The sequence below is a fragment of the Mustela lutreola genome, chromosome 2 (assembly GCF_030435805.1).
Source record: "Mustela lutreola isolate mMusLut2 chromosome 2, mMusLut2.pri, whole genome shotgun sequence".
Taxonomy (NCBI): domain Eukaryota; kingdom Metazoa; phylum Chordata; class Mammalia; order Carnivora; family Mustelidae; genus Mustela; species Mustela lutreola.
The window spans coordinates 101,453,540-101,479,329 of NC_081291.1; the positions used below are offsets into that span (position 1 = coordinate 101,453,540).

At 43.0% G+C, this 25,790-nt stretch overlaps 2 protein-coding genes and 1 long non-coding RNA gene across 5 annotated transcripts in view; 1 reads left to right on the forward strand and 2 right to left on the reverse strand.

Annotated features, from left to right (window-relative positions):
• The window catches only part of LOC131824600 (uncharacterized), a 101,297-nt gene extending 76,134 nt beyond the window's left edge, over positions 1–25,163 (reverse strand). For all 3 annotated transcript variants that reach the window (XR_009350911.1, XR_009350912.1, XR_009350910.1), the window contains exons 1-3: positions 25,105–25,163; positions 11,440–11,502; positions 9,663–9,728 (exon numbers count right to left, since the gene is read on the reverse strand). This is a non-coding gene — a long non-coding RNA (uncharacterized LOC131824600). The remainder of the gene's footprint in view (positions 1–9,662; positions 9,729–11,439; positions 11,503–25,104) is intronic.
• Positions 1,849–25,176, forward strand: TRIM42 (tripartite motif containing 42). Its single transcript, XM_059162791.1, has 5 exons — positions 1,849–2,339; positions 6,173–6,870; positions 10,531–11,354; positions 14,575–14,799; positions 24,952–25,176. The coding sequence occupies exons 1-5, from the start codon at positions 1,999–2,001 to the stop codon at positions 25,036–25,038; spliced, it is 2,175 nt and encodes a 724-aa protein (XP_059018774.1). The 5' UTR covers positions 1,849–1,998; the 3' UTR covers positions 25,039–25,176.
• On the reverse strand, positions 19,978–20,836 carry LOC131824599 (NFU1 iron-sulfur cluster scaffold homolog, mitochondrial). Its single transcript, XM_059162792.1, has one exon. The coding sequence runs from the start codon at positions 20,799–20,801 to the stop codon at positions 20,112–20,114; it is 690 nt and encodes a 229-aa protein (XP_059018775.1). The 5' UTR covers positions 20,802–20,836; the 3' UTR covers positions 19,978–20,111.
• Positions 25,177–25,790: the final 614 nt, after the last annotated feature.

Here is a 25,790-nt window from a genome sequence, read left to right on the forward strand (position 1 = left end):
CCAGGTGTCTTTTTGGGGTGATGAAAATATTCTGGAATTAGAGTGTGATTACTGCACAATCTTGTGAATATACTAAAAACCATTGAATTGTTCACTTTAAAATGGTGATTTTAAAAAAATGGTGATTTTAATGATAAGTGAATTTTATCTCAATAAAATTTTTAAAATTAACAAACAAACAATTAAGGGCACTTGGGTGGCTGAGTCAGTTAAGCATCTGTCTTTGGCTCAGGTCATGATACCAGGGTTCTGGGGTTGAGTCCCAGATCCTGAGCAAGGAGCCTGCTTCTCTCTCTTTCTCTCTCTGGCAAATAAATAAATATAATCTTAAAAAAAAAAAAAAACTAAAATAAGAAGGATCCTTGCAAAGACCAATGATTAAAATGTACTATCAATTCAGGAGTGAAACTCAAACCTCTGTGCCTGGAGGATAGAGAGGAATATTGATAAAATTCAGTTTGGGAAAATGTGAGGGAAAAGTGTCTCCCATACATCATTGGTGTCAGTATAAACTGGCATATTCGTTTAGGTAACCAATTTAGTGGTAATCTATCAAAAAAATAATAAAACACATATCCTATGATCCAGAATTTTCATTTGTAGGCATCTAAAATCAATATGTGGCTGGCACAGTTAGCACTCAGTGAATGTTCTTTCCTAATATAAAGGTGATAATCACAGGGAGAGATAATAAATTATGCAATAAACTCCTACAGCCAAATTCAGCTCTCACTTCTGCTTCTTTTTGGAAAAATAATAAGACAGTGTTTATACCATAAGGTAGTATGACCATGAAATTTCTTTTCATCTTTGCAAGATACATAAAATGGAAAGCAAAATTTTCCCCTAAAATAGAAGGTCATTTCTAGAAATACTGAGTATATACTTAAAAGAAGAGTTAAAGATTCTCATGTGGAATTCCAGCGTCTTTTTTTTTTTTAAGATTTTATTTATTTATTTGACAGAGAGAGACAGTGAGAGAGGGAATACAAGTAGGGGGAGTGGGAAAGGGAGAAGCAGTCTTCCCACTGAGCAGGGAGCTCAAAGTGGGGCTGGATCTCAGGAACCTGGGATCATTCCCTGAGCCAAAGGCAGATGCTGATGACTGAGCCACCCAGGTGTCCCTGAGTTCCAGCCTCTTGATAAGAGACCATCAGGTGCATGGAGTGGGGAGGGAGTAAGAAAATTGAGCTTGAGCCTCAGCCAAACCCCACGATGCTACAGAAAAGCCAAGACATATTCAGAGTGACATATGCATGAAGCCTCATAAAAATCAGCAGTGGCTATGCAGCAATGGACAAACTCAATAACTACTGAAGGATGTGCCTTAGTGAACTCCTATCTTTTTTCCCTTTAATTCTTTCTCCAAATGGAGATTCCCCTAAATGTAGTATTGCCGTGATTTGTAAACATTGTGCTTTGTTCATCACATAAAGTGTTCAGTGAATGCAGAAAAGGCCCAAGGAGAGGAACATCAGGTCTGTCTACTTCCAATTAATCATACCCAGTTCTTTCAGCCCATGAAGACATACCCTGAAGTCACCTAGCTCAAGCTGCAGGGAAAGCATCATCAACGAGAAATAGCTTCTGAAATCCACCCCATAACCCAAAAGGTAATAAGTGAAAACTAAACCTCCAGGATACTCTTTGCATTTACCCTCCTCTGGAGCTGATCCTATGGACGCATGGAGTGTCCATCAGCTCCCCACCCCATGCCACTACCCCGCACATCTCACCCACCCAGCATGGTGAGACATGGTGGGGAGACAGGGATTGTGACATAAGCAAATGGCCTCAGGCTGATATATGTCAATGTCAGCTCAGGAGCTTCCTAGTAGGGATGCCACCTGTGAAGCCCACATAACAGCCAACCTCTTGCAACCTCTAAGCTGAGGGCCTCATTGGGGGAAGGAGGCACTCCCTCCCTAGGAGACCACAAGATTCTGAGAGAGAAGGTATCAAGAGCTCTAGACAGCTGGTGGCAATCATGTAGGTGCCATGGAGACTGCCATGTGTGTTTGCTCTCCATGTTGTACATGGCAGAGATGTTGTCCTCGATTATGCTCCTGTCTGTGCTGCAAGTTCCTCTTCACCTCAGAGCGGAACTGCACCTGCTTCCCCTGCCCTTACAAGGACGAGCGCAACTGCCAGTGCTGCCACTGCACCTGCTCCGAGAGCCCCAACTGCCACTGGTGCTGTTGCTCCTGGGCCAATGACCCCAACTGCAAGTGCTGCTGCACGGCCAGCAGCAACCTCCAGTGCTACTACTACGAGAGCCGCTGCTGCCGCAATGCCACCATCACATTCCACAAGGGCCGCCTCCGCAGCATCCGCACCTCGTGAGTGCCCAGAGCCCTGGGGTGCCCTCAGCCACCGAGGGCTCCCAAGGCCCCCTACCCCACCATTTCTCTATCCGAACAAAGGAGTTCAAGAATTTTGTAGCAATCAAGCGTGTCCTAAACAGCCAATAGCCACATCTAGCCCGGAGTTCCAAATCCACTTCCCACCCATCATGTAACGAGCACTGCGCTCTCTCACCTGCTCTAGATAGGAGGACCGGATACTTAGTGCATAAGCCACCTGCCAGGCACTGCACGTGTGACCCCAGACAACCTTCACCCCACACCCACCACGCCAGTGAGGAAACTGAGCCTTTGAAAGGTTAAGTTGCCCAGGATCACCTAACTAGTAAGATGCAGCTTGATTTTGAACCCAGACTCTGTGTCTTACCTTAAAAATGCTGTACTGCAAAGTGGAGAGTATAGCGTCTGCCGTGATTTGGTGGGTATGGGGATTAATGCATGTGCTTTGTCATATATTATGTGATATAGAAATATAAGTTGTCCTTTTCCTCCCTCCTTTGAACTTTTGATACCTTAACACTTATTGGAAAAGTTAACAACTTCCACAGGCCACTTTTGACCCTTATGTCCTTATAGGTACCCCAGATGGCCATCAACTCCTGCCAGGCTTCTCTTTCTATCTGGAAATCATGCAGCTTGGGGTCTCAGTTACTTGCATGGGGCATTAACCTTCTGTGTCAAGTACTGCATGTCCTCCTCTTGTTCTGATGGAGGCGGTCCTTTTATGTCACATTTGAGGGGAGTCTGGAGTAGCAAAGGCAGACTTCTTAGATGAGAAATGATCAAAGATCAGAACTATAAGATGGCAGCATTAGAGAGGCAGAAAATGAAAGGCAGATTTAAAGCTTTTCAAAGCTGGAAAAACAATTCTATGAGCAAAGATTCAGTGAATTCAAGAGGAAAAATAGGATCCATTTTGCAGTTCAGCACTTGATAGATGCTTAACAAATGTTACTCTCCATTCATGGATCTCTCGTGGTCTATGCATGAGTAGAGAACCCAGGGGTCTTGGATACAAGTCCAAAAGTTCTCAGGTGCAGAAAGCAGCATCCACACTCCTCTCTCTTGACTCAACAGCCCCATCTGCATATCAGCAATGGAGGGTCACTGACCACATTTCAACAGAGGAGGGATGAGTTTTGTGCTTTGGGAAGATGCCTTAGGTCAGTAGCTCCCAAACTTTGCTTCACATTAGAATCCCCTGGGGATCTTTATAAGGGTCCTGACTTCAGGGTATCACCTGGTCTGGGGTATCACCTGAGCATCAGAATTTTAAAAGCTTCCAGGTGATACTAAAGAACAGATGGCCTGGAGGGAATAGGAGGGAAGCTGGGAGACCTACCAGGTGACCCAGGTGGCTCTCAGGTACTAGAGGAATAGGCCTAAATTGGAAGGAGGGGGCTGTACAAAATAGGAGAGACCCGATATCTTGGCAAGAAGGCAAGGCTGCTGGGTTTGGTGGCTAGCTGGGCATGGAACCATGGGCACTGAGTGCCCAGGACCAAGCCTGAGGCTTTCAGAGGATGGTCAGAGATGCTACTGCAAGTGTCAGGAGGTGGGCTGTGGGTACACTGAGGTTTATCTTCCAACTGCCCTCTCTCCTGGTTTCTGAATCACTGCCTCCCTGTTCCTCATTGCCATTTCCTGCTCAGCACCTTGCTCATTCAGTCCCACTCATGTCTCGTGCAACTCTTTCTGACTTTCTCATTTCTTTCTTACTTCCTTTTTCATCTCCACCCCAGATCCCTGGGCTACCTGTTTCTCAGCCCTGGTCTCTCTCTCTTCCCCCACCATCACCCTCCCTCCCTCCTTCTTCCTGATTTCTCATGCCGTCTCCCTTGATATTACACCATGATTCTCAGAGTCCCACCTTCTTGAACTAGAGAAGGTCATCCAGCTACCATGTGTACGACTTACTGTACCTCCAGTGAGTCCATACAGGGCCCAGCACGAGACTGAGAAAGCAGAGAGGGAATGGAGCTAAGGACATTGAGAACAGCAGGCCTAGGACCCAGCATCCAAATCCCTAAGAGATGAGCTTCCAAAGGAGCCTGAGTGTCCACAAGAGGCACTCTCTGTCACCACAGGGCCAGTCCCCTCCAGTATGCTTGGGTAACAACTTTGACTACCTGGGCTCTAAGATATAGGTTCCTGGCTAAGGGATGGGAAAGTAGATAGGGGCATACAGGGACTGCAAGAAGCCAGAAGCAGAGAATAATGCATCCACAATGTCAAGATCAAAACCCAAATATCACTAATGTGAACAGAAGAGAAGAGACAGGAATAGTCACAAATTGTGTATCTGCTTCCATTTCCATCCTCACAGCCAACTTACTTATTTTCAGAAACTGCTTTTGCCCTGATTATAGCCTCTTAGAACACGCACTTGAATTTTATAAGTATGCTTGTACTTCATCCATGGTTCTTAGAATATATAAAATCAGCCTCAGCTATTAGACAAAGAATCAACACACACACAGTCACACACACAACAGTAAAAGAGCACACTTCTCCTGGACTTGACCATGGTTGTCCTCCACTGCGAACGTTAGTGGATAGTACCAGAAGGGAGTGATTGAAGTGGCTACATCCATAGAGTCCTTACTAGGTACCAGCAGTTAAGCACTTTATTACGGATTACCTCATAGAGACTTTGTAAAATTCTCATGAAGGATGTAGGATTGTGAGCTTTGGGCTCTAGATAACGGAGGAGGAAACTGAGAATGGGAGAGGGAAAGAAACTCATCTCGAAAGTGCAGCTCTAAAGGCTGCACTCCACCAGGACCAATCCGCCCCTAGAGCCTTACCTATCAGTCTGCTGATTGGAACACACGGGTTTGAGGCTTGGCTCCAGGACAGAACTCCTGGTGTCCTGGGAAGGACACTTTACCCATCCATTTTAACACAAAAAAATAATGATGATGTCAGTGCCTGCCAAGCAACCCTCACCAAGAACACAGCTGTAGGCAGACAAGATTGGATTTACTGAGTCATTGCTGCAAGTGAGAACATACACCACGGTTAAGAGGGAAATGTCTCAGTATGAAGACCTCAGCAAGTTATTATGGGATTTAGCCTCGTTTTAGATGAGGAAGTGGGGGTAGAGCTCCTAGTGGATATCTGGATAAAAATCTTGTCTGCAAGATGGGAGGTAGACAGGCTGCCTAACATTGCAACTGGTGAAAAAGCAGCACCCTCCCACCAAAAAGGATAGGCCAGGTTTGGTCATTTTTGTGGCCTGGACAATATTCTTGTTTTGCCAGCACTCAAACAGGATGAAGCAGTCTTCTGCTTTGCTCCATCACAGTTTCAGAATGGCTTTGTGGGGTGTTGTTATTCTGTGATATTACCAATGGGCATATCACTCAGCCAACATCACCCCAACCCCAAGGCCCCGCTAGCACTGCCAGGCCAGTCTCTTCTGTTTTCTCCTGCTCAAAAATCACAATGTGCGGTTGTCTTCTACCTACTCTGTTCCAGGGGCTGCTTTCAAGCTTTGTGGGTATTAAATGTAATTTTGATCCCCTCCAGAAACTCTATAATGTGACTACTAATTTTATAGCGAGGAAAAAGGCAGAGAGGGGTTAATTAACTGACCTGAGGTTACCAAGCTAAAAGAATAGCCTGGGCAGGTTTAGAACTGGGGAGCCCTGGCATGGAGCCCTGGCCTGGAGCCCATGCTCCCCGCCTTCACACTGGCCTGCCTCACAGTGATCCACCCCCCATCCCAGTTCTTTTAGGGGCAGGAAACGGGGTGAGCTCTGGAGCCTGCCTCCTAAAGCCCTCCCCACATCTGCCTCTCCTTCCAGCTCCAAGACTGCACTGCGCATCGGGAGCAGCGACACCCAGGTGGACGAAGTGAAAACAACGCCCCCAAACAGCAACCTGGTGGAACATCTCTCATGCCCCATGTGCAGCCGGCTGCGCCTGCACTCGTTCATGCTGCCCTGCAACCATAGCCTGTGTGAGAAGTGCCTCCGACAGCTGCAAAAGCACGCCGAGGTCACCGAGAACTTCTTCATCCTCATCTGCCCTGTGTGCAACCGCTCGCACTGCATGCCCTACAGCCACAAGATGCAGCTGCCTGAGAACTACCTGCGCGGGCGCCTCACCAAGCGCTACATGCAGCAGCATGGCTACCTCAAGTGGCGCTTCGACCGCTCCTCTGGGCCCATCGTCTGCCAGGTCTGCCGCAACCGGCGCATCGCCTACAAGCGCTGCATCACCTGTCGGCTCAACCTGTGTAACGACTGCCTCAAGACCTTCCACTCAGATGTGGCCATGCAGGACCACATCTTTGTCGACACCAGCACTGAGGACCAGGACGAGAAGATCTGTATCCACCACCCGTCCAGCCGCATCATTGAGTACTGCCGCCACGACAACGAGCTGCTCTGCAACTTCTGCAAGACAGCTTTCCACAATGGCCATGACACCATCAGCCTCATTGATGCCTGCTCCGAGAGGGCCGCTGCACTCTTCAGCGCCATCGCCAAGTTCAAAGCAGGTACTGGTCCCCTTCCCTCTCCTGCACAGTAACTCCTAGTTCAGGAACTCTTGGGTAAAAGGGCTCTGGGAAGCCTGGGGAGTCTTCCCCATCTAGTGGGGCAGCCCAAGCACTGAGAAACACTTTTCTAGGCTGCAAGGCACTGGCCTAGTGTGCACACCTGGCAACCACCAGCAGCCTCTGAACCAACCTGTGCCTTGGTTTTTCTCATCTGTAAAACAGGCATAGTAATAGTAATTCCTTTGGGTGGTAGTGAGGACCAAATGGGTTACTTATGTGTAGCATGCAAAAAAGTATCTGCCACATAATTAGCACAGAAAGATTCTATAATCTTGATTATAATCTTCATGACCTTGGACCTCAGTTCCTCCTTTGGAAAGTGATAAATTTGATCTTCTAGTATCTGTGATACGAGTATCTAGTATCTAAAGTGTTTTGTCACTAGAGTTGGATGTCTTTGGTATTTTCCCAATTTGCAGAAGGAAAGAATTAAGTCAATGTTGAAGTCTCACTAGCAGGCACCTGGGTGGCTCAGTGGGTTAAAGCCTCTGCCTTCGGCTCAGGTCATGGTCCCAGGGTCCCAGGGTCCCAGGCCCAGGGATCACCTGTCGGCTTCCTCCTCTCTCTCGGACTGCCTCTCTGCCTACTTGTGATCTCTCTCTCTGTCAAATAAATAAATAAAATAAATAAATAAAATCTTTAAAAAAAAAAAAAAGAAATCTCACTAGCATGCATATTTCAGGAATACCTCCATTACTCAGTTGCTTCTTCTAGGAACTATTGTTTATCAATTGATATTTAGTCTGTCTTAGAACCACCACCAGGGAAGTGTTTATATTAAAGAAATTCTATGGGAGCCACAATGCCAAGCAAATGGGTAGCCCCTGGGTTTTCTTAAGGTAGACTCACTGCCTGGGCATAGCTGCATTCTCTAGGGCCTCAGCATAGGGAAGGGGCTGCTGCCTACTGTCTGCTGTAACCACAGGAAGCCTAGGTTTTTAACACAGGAGAAACCCAAGATAGTTTTCTGAGTCCAAGGCACCTAAAAGTCAGACAATGGAATTCAATTCAATGTAAGGGGATACCAGTACAAATTCCAGGGAGCCCAGCAATTGGAAGGGGACAGGGATCTATTTATCTATTTATCCATTTATACGTAGGTAAAGAATTTAGCCCTGTCCATCTTTGCTAAAGAAACTACCACCTCCCCCCCAGTTTTTTTAACCAGGGTTCAAACTTGCTCTTAAGAACTGAATTCACTGTTGGGGAAGGTGCCATAAATCTGCATTTTTTACAGATCTTCAGGTAATTCAAAAGCAGATGACCTGACAATACATTGAGAAACTCTGGGCCCTGGAGGGAAGATCAAGTTTGGGCCAATTGATTATATCTGTGGTGTTGACCCCAGCTGCACATGGGAACCCTCTGGGGAGCCTTGATAACAAGGACCAGCAACAGTGGGATCACCCAGGAGCCTGTTAGGCATGCAGCATCACACTGCACCCATAGCAATTTCATGGGAATCTGCATTTTTAAAAAATATCCTCAGAAGATCCCTTGGACTAGATTCTAAATGCAGCTACAAACTGCCTTTTCTGGATTCCTGAGCCCTGACTCAGGCCAATTCAGAATCTCAGCAAGTGAGGCCAAGAATAGAGTTTTCTTTAAAGTTTCCTAAGAAGATTCTGACGCTCACAGAGGGCTGAAAACCACTGTTGGAGCAACTAAGAACATAGACTTTGGAGTCAGACAAATAGAATTAGAGACAGGCCTTGGTTTCTCCCATTTACTTGCTTTGTGACACTGAACCAAAACTTAATCTCTCTGAACCTTAGTTTTCTCATCTGTAAATGGGAACAATATCTTCCTCATCGGAAGATAAGTGTTGTATATGATAATACAGGGATGTGACCCATAATATGTGTATCATATAGATCTGGTCCATAATAAATGTTTAATGAGCAATAGCTACTTTTAAGTGTACTGCCTGAAAAAGATGTTGATTTAACTGTGATCTAAGACCAGCTCTTGCAAAGCTGCCATATTTATAAGACCGGAGGAAGGGTGCTTCTGGCCTCCTCTTTCTTTTCTCCTGGTGCTGCCTCTTTCCTCCTCATCTAAGGAATTTTTATCCTACCTCTCAGGACTTTACATAAACTTAATCCCTAATAAAGCAAGGAATTCCCTATGCAGGTGTCTTTGGCAGTCAGTGAGTAACTACTGAATAGTAAATAGGATAGTATTTATTGAATAGTCAAAGAAATTCATGAATAATGTGGAATTTCAACTGCTGTAAGCCACAGTAGGGTTTGAGTTGGGGAGAGCAGGGAGCACTTCTCAGCACCTCTGCAATCACCCTGATTGTTTCCTGTTCAGCCCCCATCTGCACTGCTTCTGAGCCAGTATGAGGGAGGAGGTGGGCAGAGGAAACAGCAGCTTCACAAAAGCGGCCAGAGAGTGTCATGTACCCCAAAGATGTTAGAAAATAGGGCAGACAGGCTTTCACTCAATAAATACCTCCCAAGCCCTTCTATACCCCTTAGTCATAGTGATAACCAAGACAGCCACAGTCCCTGTTCTCATGGTCCAGCAGGACTCCTGGATTTCTCTTACTCAAATGCACATTATTATTACAGTGGCTACCACTGAGAGAGGTCTAGCTTACTGTGTACCAAGGACTATGTTAAGAACAAGTACAAAAATTCTGGGGCACCCTACTCCTGAGTAAAATTTGGTGAGAATTATAGCCCATCAATTCACTACAAAGTTGACCATTCAGGGGAGGATCTTACCTTTAGACTAGGCCACAGAAGGTTGACACATCTTCACATAGTTGTCACTGCCTGATGCCTAAATCCCTGTAAAGCCAAAACAGGCGCTCATTTCACAGAGATGCGCTACATACTTTCTTTCAGAGAATCCTCTATACTATAGTATTATTGAATTTATGAGTGCCTTGAGCATCGGTGCCCTCTCATATTCATATATGTATCCCTAGTACTTTGGAAGGCATATGACCTCTAAGAGGTGTTTAGTAAATGTTTGTTGAATGACTGAGTGAATTTATAATCCAAAAACCACATAAGAGGATACAGGAGAAATTGGGGTTCTCCTTGAAGTGCAACAGTGGACTCTTTCTTGGAAGAAAATAGGGGGAAGGCAAGATAGAGAGCCCCCCTGATTTCCTATTGTTGTCTAGGGCTAGGTTTTTGGTGAATGAGGCAAGGCAGCATTTAGAAGAAGTCATCAAAAATTTAGTTCTTTCACACACAGAAAACTAGTCACTTTGTGACATCACCTCTTCTGAAGTCCCACATGCTGATAAGTGAAGTCTGGTAAAAACTCATATCAAGGATGGCCTTGAATTGTCAGTTTCGACCCAGGGCTACAGAGACTACTATAGCTCTAACTGTGCCAGGAAAGAAAGGCTGTTATTCCTGAGGGAAGCATTAGACAAGGAGGCCAAGAGGGGATTCCTGAGGGAGGCCAGATGCACCTCATAAACCTGTTCTAGCCTATTTCAGTTCAACTATAAGTGCCTTCCCTCCCTCTCTGCCTGCTTCCATGGGGTCCAAGGGAATTCGCTCTAGTCTTCTACTGGCTTTGACATCTGGGGAGAGGAAAATTTTAACCAAAGTAACTAACCTGGTTGTTTTACAGTCCGCTATGAGATTGATAATGACCTAATGGAGTTCAACATTTTAAAAAACAGCTTTAAGGCCGACAAGGAGATGAAGCGAAAAGAGATCCGAAATGGATTTCTCAAGCTGCGCAGCATTCTACAGGAGAAGGAGAAGTCTATCATGGAGCAGATAGAGAATCTGGAGGTGTCCAGGCAGAAGGAGATTGAAAAATATGTATATGTAACAACCATGAAAGTGAGTGAAATGGATGGCCTGATTGCCTATTCTAAGGAAGCCCTAAAAGAGACAGGCCAGGTGGCGTTCCTGCAGTCGGCCAAAATTCTGGTGGACCAGATTGAAGATGGCATCCAGAGCACCTACAGGCCTGACCCACAGCTCCGGCTACACTCCTTGAACTGCATGCCCTTGGACTTTGCTGAGCTCTCCAGTGCCATTCACGAGCTCTTCCCCACAGGACCCAAGAAGGTATGCTCCTCAGGGGACTCCCTGCCCTCCCCCTATCCCATGCACTCAGAAATGATGATTGCCAGGAAGGTCACTTTCAGCACTCACAGCTTCGGCAACCAGCAGATATACCAACGAAGCTCCTCCTTGTTGTCCTTCAATGTCACCAACGGTGAGAAGGCCAAGATGGGTCTGGAAGCCTATGGGAGAGCCCAGTCTGCAGCACCCGCTAAACCCACAGATGGCCTCTATACCTACTGGAGTGCAGGGGCAGACAACCAGTCTGTGCAGAATAGCAGCAGCTTCCACAACTGGTACTCATTCAATGATGGTACTGTGAAGACCCCAGGCCCAATTGTAATCTACCAGACTCTGGTGTATCCTAGAGCTGCCAAGGTAAGAAAGGCTCTGGTCCCATGGGGAAGGCAGGGGAATGTGAGGTACAGAGTAGAGGTGGGTAGTCAGGAAAGGATGCACTTACCTCCTTGATCTCTAGGGTCCGGTCACTCTAATCTGTTCCTCTGGATTCTTCATGGTGAACCCACTGAAAGGGATAAGTTCCTAAAATCTTAAATACCTCAAGATTAGCTTAAACCAAACAATGTATTTAATTCATAGTCAATAATACATCTGAAAGCTCCAACCCCATATCAAGGGTAACCCAATTTGGGAACCAAAGTAATTTGAAGAAACTGCTTGGAGGGTGTTATATTTCCCAGGGGAAATCCTGTAATAGTAGAGAGAACGCAGAAAATCAAATTAGAAATACAGGCTCCATTATCTATCATCTGTGATTCCTCCAAATTACTACCTTTCCTAAAGAAAGGCTCCATACTCTCCATGGTTCAGAAAGAATGGAAGGGTAAGTCCCAATAGAATTCCGATTCTTATACCTGAGATTCAGATTTCGGGGGTGTGAATCTCTCACAGAGCCCTACAACTGCTGTCATCTGACTTCAGGGAGCATGACTCCACCTTGACTCTCTTGGCCTAACATGGACAAATGACCTTTCCCTTAACATTCCTTTCAAGGGTTGCCTGGATGGCTCAGTGGGTTAAAGCCTCTGTCTTCCACTCAGGTCAAGATCTCAGGGTCCTGGGATCAAGCCCCGCATTGGGCTCTCTGCTCAGCATGGAGCCTGCCTCCCCCTGGCCTCCCGTCTGCCTCTCTGCCTACTTGTGATTTCTGCCTGTCAAATAAATAAATAAAATCTTTATAAAAACAAAACAAACAAAAAACACATTCCTTTCAAATCCAGTTGAACCTAAATTGAACTGTTTATAGAATGTGTTATTAAGATTCAGGTTGAGAAACAGATTAACTTGCAATTAGATACTTTATTAGAGCAAACCTTGCCTCTCTTAGGGTTCCCTAAAGGAAAATCTCCCAGGCCAGCCTATGGCCTGCTTTCATGTGGCAGAACCCATATTTTGCCCCCATAATCTGAGAACACTCCCAAAACCTTTGAGCATCCTTGAAGTCGAAACCATTGATTCTCAAACATTAATGTGCCCCTGGAGGTCTTGTTAAAATGCAGATTCTGTTTCAATGGGTCTCAGAGGGCCCTGAGATTTTGTGTTTCTAACAACCTTCCAGGTGTTGCCATTGCTGCCAGTCTGCAAACCACACTTTAATATCAAAGGTCTAAAAACAAGAAAATGAAAGCCAAACGCTGACCAAGATTTACTTTGCTATTCTCCTGAGACATCATAATCTATGTCTTAGAGTCTATAATTGCCAGCAAGAATGACCTTACGTTGCAAAGTAGAATATACCTTCCCACAGGCTCTCAGACACAGCAAAGTATATCTGCCCTTCACAGAAGAGATGCCCGTAACTGAGCAGGTGAACCTTCATTTCCAAATGATCCTAGATCAGCAAAGCCTGAAGTGTGTGTGACACTAGCTCAGTGATGGCCTTAGGTCTCTCCCTGCATCCTAGACTCTTTAGGAGATTGGCAGTTTCTTGCTCTGGAAAGGAAGAACTGGTGATGGTAGCTCCATACTTGGGCTTGGAAAACTGTCGTCATACCACATCACCAGTTAGTGGTCCCTGGATAAGCCCAAGAAAGGGACCTACACAGGAAAACCTAGTCAAGACACTGTCTGTCAAGGGAGGACACCTAAACCTACTGCCAAATAGTGGTATTTGATGTGAAGATACCATTGATCCCCATTAGGATTGTAGAATGGAGTTTACAGGGGAACCATAGTGCTCAGTAATGCCCAGATGAAATCTGTGTTGACTTCTCTCACAAATGATGGTTGAGAGTCCTCTTTAGGCTTTTGGCATAAAAACATTCTCAAAGTTTGTCTTATAACTTGTCAATATGCATCTGAAAAATCCTAAGGAGTTTTTTTTTTTTTCTAAAAACTCAATCTTATTTCTAGAAATCGTTCCCAGAGAAATGATTAAAATTTCAGATGAAGATTCATGCCCTAAAAGTCTTCACTGCATTATTATTTATTAGAGTGTAAAGTTAGAAACCACCTAAATGTTCAACTTTAGAAGGATTAAATCACTTACGGGATAGTTATTAAACTGGTGCTTTTTAAAGTTTTTCATAAGATAGGGAAATATGTAAAATATAAAAAGTGAAAGAAAGTAGGAATCAAAGCAATATAATCCAAACTATATGTATCTCTGTGTGTATGTTTCAAAATTGGAAAGAAATTAATTATTAACTGAACTTTAGAATTATAAGTGATATTTATTTTCATCCTTTATATTTTTTCTGTATTTTCCAAGTCTTTTACAATGAGTATGTTAGTTTTGGTAATCAGGAAAAAAGTTAATTTTTATTGATGAATTATATAAATTTATAAAAGATTTTGAAAGTATAAATATAAAAAATAACTATATATAGTCATAAAAATCTATGCACTTATGAGTAATTATAAATTAATTTTATAAACATAACATTTGAATTTATTAAAACTTAAAGAATGCAATATCTATTTAGAAATAGAAGCAGTATAAAATATTTATATGCCAGGCACAAACTGCTAGTTGTTAGTATATCCCTTTGCAAACATTGATATTTCATGTTTTGAGTGTGAACATATATTCTTCATGACTTGGGTAAGTCTTTTCACCTCTCTGGTACTCTACTTCCTTGTGGGTAAAACAGAGGGATGGAATAGATATATTTTTCATCTTCTAGTAGTCTGTGGTTCTATTAGAATTTGCTAAATGTAACCTTCCTGAGCCTCAATTGTGAAGTGGGATAATAAAATCTCCCTTCCAGGATGTTGTGAAGACTAGGTGAGTTAGGCAATGTCAGACACAGAATCTGATGTATAGAAGGTGTTCAATAAATGGGAGCTACCTTACTTAGCTGTGTCAGGAGACCAGTGGTCATCGCCATTTGACTGATGGTAACAGAACCCAGAGGAGCATTCTTCTGTTCTTTAAATACATCACAAGCTTCAGGTCAGGCCCTATCAAGCAGCCTTTCAAGACTGTTGCACATAGCTAGGCCAAAACCCTCAGCAGCTGGAGGAGATGGGGTCAGCTTGAACTCATCTCACTGATAGTTAATGACACAAATCTTTATGGGAAAGAAAGCTGAATGGTGTATATTAGTATCACACACACATGTTCATTGTTTCGTAGGTTTACTGGACATGCCCAACAGAAGACGTGGACTCCTTTGAGATGGAATTTTATGAACTCATTACTACTCCTCCTAATAATGTGCGGACAGAGCTTTGTGGGCAAATTCGGGATATAATGCAGCAGAGTCTGGAGCTGCACAACTTGACCCCCAACACTGAGTATCTGTTTAAAGTTAGAGCCATCAATGACAATGGTCCTGGGCAATGGAGTGACATCTGCAAGGTACTGTGCACATTTTTTCTAAGACACACTATCTTTACCAGCTCTGATGCAGCTCTGTTAGGATGATCACAAGATCACAGAACCTACTGTGTGGCTTCCCCCTCTAATCCCAGAAAACTTGTTAACTCAGGTGAAAGAGAAGGCTGCTGGCCTCAACCAACTTGGCAAATGAGGCCTGAAAATTGTTAGTTCAGTTAGATTAAAAAAACATTTGGGCCAGGCGGTCTTTTAGGATGTAGAGATTCAGAAGAAAGTAAGATATAATCCTTGCCTTCAAGGACCTCAAGGTCTATTAAACAGATAATTGTGGCATAAGAAGGACAAAAAAAGAGCTCATTATTAGCCCTGGGGGTGACTCAGAGCAATTGTACAGTACCAAATTCAACAAACATAAATACAGGACGCATACAAAAAATAATTTTAGTATAAATGTGTCTCATGCAATATTCTGGACATAGCTATAGTAAAAATTTTTATTTACTGTTTATCTGAAAGTCAAGGAATAGCCACTGAGCATGGTCTCCCAAAAGGAAGGGACAGGATTATTCCTATCTTCTTTGTGATGTAAGGCTGACTCTTCTTTATATCCCCAGGGGATATACATTCATGAGTATAATTTTACTGATACTCAAAGAAGAAAAGGAAGAAAAATATCAAGACTTCCCAGAGCTATCTTACTGTATAACCATGATGATGTTCTTTGGGATAAGATTAGTATGGCTTAATCAGGGATTCTTTAGAGGAAAGATAGTCCATTCATTTCAGCATTTGACAAGGGAAATTATGGTACAGAGTGGAGTCTCATGAGACCACTTCCAGCCAGGACATACATCTGATCCCCACGGGACCTGACAAGGAACTGATTGCTTGTTCCTCTCCCTTCCTCTCTCTGTCTCTCTGTCTCTGTCTGTCCTCCCTCTGCCCACCCTTCTATGTCTGCTTCTGTCTGAATCTGTACCACTTTCAGCTAGTTTGTAGTATCTCCTCCCCTAAATTCAGCTTGCTTGTAGTTTTGAATTGTCTCGGCCCAACTTCTGGCCCAATTGTCTCGGCCCAGATTGTGTGTGACCAACACAATCTGACTAGCAATGCTTCCTTTGTCTCGGGTCCAATGTTTGCAATAGAGAATCTGATTGGTTGCTACCTCAATCTGATTGGTTGGGGACGCAGGGGGAGGGGCAGGATTATGCTGTTGGCCAGTATACCAGTAGTAAATCTGCTGAAGGTGGAGGCTCTCTAGTCCCTCCGGACTGACTCTGGGGTCAGTACTCTCGTGCACTCCTTCCTGCTCCCACAGAGGTCAGACACTCCCCTGGGAAGGAAGTGGGATGAGAAAGTCAGTCATGCTTGCTGCTCCTCTTGCTCTACCCCCACCAGATCCCCTGTCAGGCAGGTGCCTCAGAGCCCAATATTTGTTGCCACCCTTCTCTCCCAAGCATGGAACACCCATAGCTGCTACCATAATTTGCAGTATGTCCTTTGGACTATGGATTTTTCCTTCCTCTAATTCCCACCGCTGTCTAATATTTTAGGAATACCTCAAAAATGTCTTGCCCATGAAGGGCACTCAATGCTGTTACAATTTTTTTTTCCCCTGTATCTCCTGTCATTTTTCCATGCTAGGGTCAAGGACAGGGGTTGAGAGACTGAAATGTGTTGGCCCTTTTTAGGTAGATGTTTTGTCCTTCATCTTGAGCTCCAAACCCTGAAAATAAACTTCATGTCTAACTCATCTCTCTTTCTCCCACAATGCTTACCACAGCACTGTGCGTATCGCAGGTTCTTAATGGTTATTGAATGAATACATGACTGAAAATATGACCAAACAAATGAATATATGAATGAATGTCTAAATTAAAGAGTGAAGAAATAAAATTAATAATTACAAAGTACCATAAGAAGCCTGAAAGCTAAGTGTTTTATGCAATCAGTCAAGAAATAACATTCCCCCTAAAATTGTGTTTATGCGATTAATTTGTACTCCCTATATGGGAAAGAAACTCATTCCAGTTTCTTTGCTTTTTAACACAATTTCTAAATGAGCAGAGCACTAATTAATGAGGTTTTCTGGAAGCTTCATTTTTATCTGACTCGCAAAGCTGCAATATAGATTTTTCCTTCAGAAGTAATTCTTCCTCCCTCTTTGTGATTATATTAGCATTCTAGGGGAAACACTGGCTTCCTTAACATTTGTCATGATTTGCATAAGTAAAGGCTTCAATAGCAAATGAAAATAAGATGGTGTGTTTGAATGACATTTATAAAGCTTCATAAAAGTAATGACTTCAGTTCTTTCCTATAAAATCGAAATACTTTTCCTTTGGCACTGGTTCTATGCAGGTATTCCTGAAAGGTTTCATTTAAAATGCTGTAATGAGGTAGCCGAATCATTTCTTATCCAAAATACAATATTTCCATCATCTGTACTTTTGAAAAGGAAGTGAAATAACACCTTTCATATTTGATTTTCATAGTCTGTGACTTGCTGATTTTAAGGGATTTTATTGGAAGTATAATACATGAAGCATGAAAATTAACTTGAATGCTTTTTAAAGGTCCCATTTATTGAAGGCTGACTCGATGTCAGACCCTGTCTATTATCACTGATCTACCAACCACTGGGGGTGGGGAGTTATTGCCTCTATTTTACAGATAAGGAAACTGAGTCTCAGGAAGGAAAGTGTCTGCCCTCATGTAAATTGAAGGAGGAGTTGAATGGGAACCTAGGTTTCATCCAAGCTGGAGTTCTTTGTCCTCTGCTCCACAGTCAGATTCAGCTAAGTCTGGGCTAGGGGGGCCCCACCCTGGGGACAAGGCATCCCATGCTGGGAGAATGTTGTTGTCCAAGCCAACAACAGTGAGAATGGGACTTTTTTTTTTTTTTTTTTTTTTTTTTTTTTTGAGAGGCGAGATTGGGCATTGCCTGTCCTGGTGTGCCTAGCCTCAACTCCACTAGGCTATAAGCCCCAGGATGGCAGGTGTCCTGCTGATCTTTCTCACTCCTCTTGGCACACAGCCCTCTACCTCTAACATCCAAGAGCCTAACTGATAGTTTTGAAGGAATGGAGAAATGTGTTTTTTAGACAAGTCATGTATCTTTTAGCCTGTTTCTCCTCCTGCTCTTCCTCTGGTCCCCAGGGTCCCTCCTGACCACCAACCCCATTTCATTTCTGAAAAGAGCCTCTTTACTATGTCTCCCTCTGACTTCAAATCTCTGCTAACTTCCAGGAAGACTTCCCATGACAAATCGAACTTTCCATCTATGCATTGGTTTCCTATTACCACCGTAACAAATCAGCATCTTAAACTATGCATATTTACCTATTATCTTATATTGGAGAACGGAGCTCAAAAATGGGTATCACTGAGTAAAATCAAGCTGTGAGCAAGGCTGTGTTTCTTCTGGAGACTCTGGAAGTCTATTCTCTTGCGTTTTCCAGCTGCTAGCAGCGGCCCACATTCCTGGGCTCATGGCCCCTTTCTGCATTTTCCAAACTGGAAACATCAGGCTGAGTCCTTCTCACACACACACACTTCTCATACCTTCTCACACTCCCTGGCTCTCTTCTGCCCCTCTCTCCCAACTCGAAGAACTCATAATTACACTGGAACCACTTGATGATTCAGTATATTCTCTGTCTTAAAACCAGCTGACGAGGAAACTTAATTCCCCTTTGCTGTGCAACATAACATGTTCCCAGGTTCCCGCGATCATGATGTGGGCATCTTTGGGGACCATTACTCTGTCTGTCACAGTCTGTAAACCAGATGTCCCCTGTTATATCAAAGTTGGAAGTAAAAATTCAGGCCCAACAATTGTCACAAACTGCTACTGTTCAGGGGCTTTCCTGATAGCTCTTTAGGAAATGCTCCCACCCTTGCCCCCAGTCATCCTCTCAAATTCCTTCTCCATCTGTACTGGGAGCCACCCCTGGTGTGTCTCCCATGTGCTCAGGAGCCCTGCCAGCTGCTACAAGTTGGTACAGTGCTGCTCCCTTCCTGCCCAGGCTGGAACTCCAAGCACAGAGCCAGGCTGCCCAGCCTTCTGGGGATCTTACTTTGTGGTTTTACCTCAGTACCTACATCAGACCTTCTGTCTAGGCTGATAGCGGCATCTTCAGGAGGTGGGGTTGCAGGCCAGTCAAAGGGATCAACACTATCCCACTCTCAGAAATAACTGCCCAAAACCTACCACACACCATACACATACTCATAGTGGCTTCCTGCCCTGAAATGAAATAAAAATGGGCTTGCACTCTATCTCCTTAGAATTGGTTCTTTGCCATGAGCTCCTCAATCTTCATGCAAATAGAACCCTATTAGTCTCTCCCTACTTGCTCAGCAGATAGACTTGAGCCCTGGAGTGAGAATAATTTAGGTCAAGCCAGACCTATTATTTTTAACCTCATACACAGCAGGTTCAGTTAATCATACACTTCAGTTCATGATCCATTTTCAACATTGGTTTATGCAAGGCCCTTTTCTTGTCTCTGTATGTATTCCTTTTTATGGCCATTCCTTCCCAGACATCCATTCCAAAACTGTTTATGTGGATCTTGTTGCTTTTATCAGTTCTTACATGGTGTGTACTCTTTTGAATGTGTTGGTAATTTGCACAAACAGTATTGGGCCACAAAGCTTACTTTGTTTCTTACCTCTTATCCATGAACACTGGGTTTTTATACTCTAGCCCTGTCGTTATGCACACTCAGCCCCATATTCCTGATGCTGTCTTCTTTGGGCACCACATTCCTGTCCACTCTGTCAGGATGGACACTCAGGTGACCTCCTATAGTGCTGCAGTGAAGAGCCTTTTCCCCAACACTTTGTGGGCAGGATGGAGGTGTGAGAAATTCTCTGGAACATTGTATTTGTTGGCTAGAGCTGCCATACCAGAATGCTACAAATTTGGTTGGCTTAAACAACAGAAATGTATTTTCTCACAGTTCTGGAAGCCAGAAATTCCAAATCATATTGTTGGCCGGTCTGGTTTTCTCAGAGACCTCTCTCCTTGGCTTGCAGACACCTGTCTTTTTCCTGTGTCCTCACATGGCCTTTTCTCTGTGTAGAACACCTCTAGCAGATCTCTGTGTATCCAAATCTCCTACTTTTATAAGGACACCAGTCCTTTTATAAGGATCAGGGCCCTCCCTAATGACCCCATTTCAACTTAATCTCTTCTTTTTTTTTTTTTTTTTCCGGAAAAAGGGCACATTTTATTAATCCTCAAGTTCCTTAGCAGATTAATAATAAAAGTTTCGTATAATTATCAATAAGTCCAACTGCTGGGCCCAAAGAAAATGCTAATTATTTTAAGGTGAGTTAGCTTCTTTTTCATCTGATTCATCATCCATAACCTGTTCTACACCCTCTACTTCCGGAATATAAAACTGCAGCATGTTCTGAATTCCATTTTTAAGAGTAATGATTGAACTGGGGCAGCTGGTACAAGAACCTTGGAGTTTGAGCTGTACGATGCCATCTTCAAAGCCTTTATAGATCACATCTCCTCCGTCTTCCTGCACAGTTGGCCATATTCTAGTATCTAACAATTCCTTAATCATTGCCACAACTTCATCATCTTCTTCAGATCCTGCTTCTCCTGAAGATGTTTCCTCAGTAACTAAGGGTAAGCCAGAAGCAAAGAAATCCATGATTGTTGCATAAATATCTGGTTTCAGTAAATTCCAGTCTAACTCTTCACTTTCCTTTGTGACAGTGATGAAATCTGGTCCAAAAAAGACACTTTTTACTCCTTCAATTCTAAATAACTGCCTAGCCAGAGGGGAGCGAAATGCTGCAGCTTGTGTGGGAAAATCCATGGTCCTTGTCTCAAGAACTGGTTTTCCTGGGATAAACTTTAAACTGTTGGGATTTGGAGTATCTTGTGTTTGAATAAACATGTGTCTCACTGTGTTACATAAGGTTGCAGGCAGTGGGAAAAGTGGTTTATGTACAAACTGATGCAGAAGCTGTTTCTTAATGGTGTATGGATTCATCATAGGACAGAATCGCCTACGCAGCCCCGCAGCAGCAACCGCCCAACTTAATCTCTTCTTTAAAGGTCCTCTCTACATCAAAAACAAATGATGTGCTGTATGATGACTAACACAACATAATAAATAAATAAACAAATAAATAAATAAATAAAGGTCCTCCCTCCAAATACTGTTTACCCTTACACAACACAGGTTTGAACTGTGTGGGTCCACTTATACACTGATTTTTTACTGTGCAGGACGTATTTTCACTTCCTTATGATGTCTTAATAACATTTCCTTGCTCTATCTTTATTATAAGAATATAGTATATAATAAATATTAAAAATATGTGTCAGTTGAACTTTTATGTTATCAGTAAGGCTTCTGGTCAGCAGTAGGCTACTAGTAGTTAAGTTTTGGGGCACTAAAAAGTTATACATGGATTTTCAACTGTGCAGGGGGTCACCACCCTTAACCTCTGCATAGTTCAAAGATCAACTGTATAGGCACATGCTGAAGTACTAGGGATAGGGCTTCGAGGTATAAATTTTGGGAGGACACAATTCAGCCCTTATCAGATATATACTATGAGTGAAATTGCTGGGTTGTAGAGTACGTGCATACTTGATGTCAGTAGATGCATGTATGGGTCCATATGGAATGAACAAGGACCCTCATAACCTAGGGCCCAAATTCATTGTGGGCACGATCCAGCTTTCTATTATTTTGCTAATCCAATAGGTACAAAGTGCTGTCTCCTTATTGTTTGAAATTTCATTTCATATACTTGTTAGTTTTCAGGATTTCCTCTTCTCTAAATAGCCTGAAAAATATCCTTTGCCCATTTTTCTATTGCATTTTTCATTTTCTAGGTGATTTGCAGGGTGTCCCGATATAGTCCAGATAATGGTTTTAGACATTGTTAATATCTTCTCCATTCTGACATTTGTCTATTAACTTTGCTCACAGTGTATTTCATGAAACAGCAGAAAATTTCCATTTTGATATGATCAAACTCATCAATTATTTTTCCTTCTGGTTTGACCTTTTGAAGTTTTGTTTAAGAAAGTCCTTCCATAGGCTTAGATCACAAAGATAATCTCCCACATAATTCCTTTATTAACTTCAGTTTTACCTGGCAAATTTAGAGCTTTCATCCATCCAGAGCTCATCCGTGTAGTACTGCATAGGGATGCACTACTTTTGACCATTTAGTGAGCCACTTTTCCCAATAGCATCCACCAAGCAATATCTTCTTCATTCGTATATGGTAAAGGTATCACTACCATCTTACATTAAAGTGACATATATGTAGGGGTCTGTCTCTGAACTCTCTACAGCCTCCTATAGGTATATTTGTCTGTTTCTATATCAATACCACACTGGTTTATTGTTTAACCTCAGCTTTGTGCTCTGACTTGATGAACTGCTAAGGTAAGTCTGCCCATTACCCTTCTTTCTTAAGGTTTGTTTAAATAATCATAAAAATTTGTTCCTTCATATAAATTTTGGAGTAAGTAAATTGAATTCCTGAAAAAAAAAAAAAGAAAAAAAAGACGAATATCCAGAACAGAATTTGATTAAGAAGGCATTGAATCTCTAAATTAATTTGGAGTCATTTGATATTTTTGTAATAGGTCTGACATTTATTCAAATCATCTTCAATGTGCTTCACTTGGGCTTTTAAATTCTTCTCATAGAGGTATTATATGTTCCTGGTTAAACTAAATATTTTGCAGACTTTTGTAGATATTATGAATATTATCTTATATTTGATTATATTTTCTAATGTATTGCTGGTTTAAAATAAAAACTACTGGTGTTTAGGCATTAATCTTGATTCCAGCAATCTTTTTAAAAAGATTTTATTTGTTTATTTGAGATAGAGATAGAATGAGTGAGAAAGAGAGCATGAGGGGTCAGGGGCAGAGGGAGAAGGAGAAGCAGTCTTCCCACTGACAGGGAGACTGATGTGGGACTCTATTCCAAGACCCTGGGATCATGAGCCAGGCCAAAAGCAGATGCTTAATTGACTAAGCTGCCCAGGTGTCCCAGATTCCAGCAATCTTGATAAACTTCTTTATTATTCTGAGAGTTTATCAGCTGATTTTGCTTATTTTTCTAGGCTATGACCTATCATTTATGAATAATGATAGTTATAGCTTTATCTTACAATCCTTGAACATCTATGCCTTTTCTTTCCCTATACTTTTGGCTAGGGGCATGAGTCCTACAGAAAATACAAAATGAAATACTTGGTATCATTGTCTTATTCCTGATCTTAATGCTTCTCCATTGAACTGCGATGATTTTGTACTTAGCTTTGGTAGTATAATTCTCATTAAGGAAATTTCTTTCTACTTCTAAATTTCTGAGAGCTGTACAATCTTATGCCTTTTTTGTATTGTTTGAGACAATCATATGACTCTTCTCCTTTAGGCCTTAATGAAATGAATTACACTGATTCTCCGGTGTTAAGCTTGACTTGCGTTCATAGAATAAACCCTGTGTGATCATGATGTGATTATTTAACATATTTGGTTTTAGTTAGCTCATATTTTATTTTGAATTATTGTACCTATGGTCATAAGTGAACTGGACCTATAATATTTTGCTTATATTGTTTTTATCTGGCTTCAGAAACAATAGTTTATTAGCTTATAAAACGCGGTAGGCAACTTTTGCTCTTTTCCTGTTTTCTTAACAACTCTTCCCTAAAAGTCTGTTAGAATTCATTTGGAAAACCATCCGAGCATTTGGGCAGGGAGGAGGATGTCAACTGCCATTTCAAATTCTTTAGTATCTCAAGGTCTGCTCTCTATTTCTTTTGTCCTGTTTCATCTGATCCATTCGTTCATAAACATGCCCCAATCCTCACTGCCCCACTCACACGCCACACATGATCTTTCTCTCTGGAGACCCTGACTACTTTATAGCAGAATTCAAATCCCCTATGTTTCATGAGTCAATTCCCAACCCCACCACAACCCTGTTATCCCTTCATTATCACCCCTGATAGTTTGATGTGTATATCTTACACTATATCCACTATCTTTACCAAAGCTGTCTCTCTGCATTATCTCCATCTTTATCCAGCGATGGGCAACCTAGTGTTATGCATGTAATATGATCTTTACCTTGTATGAAGCCCTGTTTTCTTTAAAATTAAAAAAATTTGGTAAAAGTAAACGGCATAATGATAATAACTGTCCATTTCTTTTTTTGCCCTTTCCTTTTGAATGCAAATATAAAAAGTTAAAAGCTTTGCATATAGGGACATTGTACAAACACCACTCTTCACCACCCAAACTGTATCCCTACCCCATCTGCCCTGTGAGTCCTGATCTATCTAGATAGAGCCCACTGATCCAGTGGGTTATCCCTCATCCCTGGATCTCAGCCTCACTTCCTAAATGCCTCTACAGTAAATGTGTACTGGGAAGGAACAGGAATGCTGCCAGACCAAAAGCCTGGAGAAACCCAGCACCTTCAAGGTAAAGCAGGGAGAGCCACTGTAGGCTGAGTTGGTTAGATCTGTAGGACACTTGCCCAGCACAGTCTGCTCTTTCCAGATAGCTCTGACAGTTCATGGCAATCAAAGACAGTGTAAAGCATCAGAGAGAGGCAATTGGCAGATTTACAAATTGTGGTTCTATTCACCTTTCATCCACTTCTCTGAGAACCTTCTCTTTACCTTAACCAGTGTTGGGGTTACAGAGGTGAAAGACTTATCATCACCTCTACAACACAGTCAAGTCGTTCAGTCTGTTAAGAGTCTGAATTAATGGAATTTACAAATTATAACAGCTATGACAGAAGGAATTTTCAGGGACTGAGGGGACACTTTGGAGGACTGCTCTATGAAGAAGCCCACCTGAAGTCACAGCACTCAGTTAAATGCAGTGCCTTAAAGGAAGTAGAAACCGGTCTCCAAAATCCCAGTCTCGCCACATATTAGGAGTATGACTTTAGAAAAATGAAAAGCTACCTGGTCCTCCTAAGCCTCAGTGTCCTCATTCATACAAGGGGGTCAGCGGCACCTGCTTCATGTGGCCATCATGAGGAGTTAATGAGATAATGTGTGAGGGTCTGGTACGTGGTACTGGCCGAGCTCCTGGAAGCTACTATTTTCCCTGTGGCTGGTGTCATGGCTCTTTGCTTCTCATTGCAGGTAGTAACCCCAGATGGGCGTGGGAAGAACCGAGCTAAGTGGGGTCTGCTGAAGAACATCCAGACTGCCCTCCAGAAGCGCTTCTGAGCCCTCTACGAGCAAGCAGCAACCTCAGCGATGCACACCCACCCAACACACACATATTTTTCTTACCACATTCTTCAGTGAGGTTGCAGATGATGTTCCCAGGACCTCTGAGTCTTCTAAGACCTAATAAAAGGAAAAGCCTGATGTCATGGCTCACTGTTTGTTCACTATTTTGGAATCAAGACGTAAAACATTCAGCAAGTCTGTCACCTCCATTAGCTCAGGACTAAGCCTAGGCTTAGAATTCTGTGGTGTTTTATATATGGCAGCCACAGGCCTCTGGGTAGTAAAAAGGGCACCCTCTTTGCAGTCAGGCCCTCTGGGTGAGCATCCTGACCCAAATCTAACTAGCTTTTGGTGTTTGGGCAAGTCACTGATTGAGGGGGAGCTCCTTACCTCACCATGTAGTCTATTTCAACAGTAAGCTGCCGATGTTGTTAGAATGCTCTCCCAACTACAGAGCCTGAACTTGCCTTCCCATAGCTTTATCCCATGGTCTGAGGTCTGCCTCTGAGCCATAAAGAATGAGAGCACTCCCTCCTCTCTACACTCCTGCTGGTCCCTACAACAAAGGAGGAACAGTGGAATACCTGGTTGGAGGCTCCTTTATGGTCCTTTGAAGCAAGGCAGGAAAGAATGACAGAGTCACAGGACAGCTCCAGCTTCATCACAGAACCTGACCTGGCCCTTCAGACAATAGGAAGCCCCAAGGGTTTCTGGCCTAACAAGGCCCATCTTCCTGGAATGACCTT

Coding starts and splice junctions, on each gene's coding strand:
- TRIM42 (XM_059162791.1), top strand. CDS start 1,999: ATGGAGACTGCCATGTGTGTTTGCTCTCCATGTTGTACATGGCAGAGA. Junction 2,340..6,172: donor CTCCGCAGCATCCGCACCTC/GTGAGTGCCCAG, acceptor CTCTCCTTCCAG/CTCCAAGACTGCACTGCGCA. Junction 14,800..24,951: donor AATGGAGTGACATCTGCAAG/GTACTGTGCACA, acceptor TTCTCATTGCAG/GTAGTAACCCCAGATGGGCG.
- LOC131824599 (XM_059162792.1), bottom strand. CDS start 20,801: ATGATGAATCCATACACCATTAAGAAACAGCTTCTGCATCAGTTTGTA.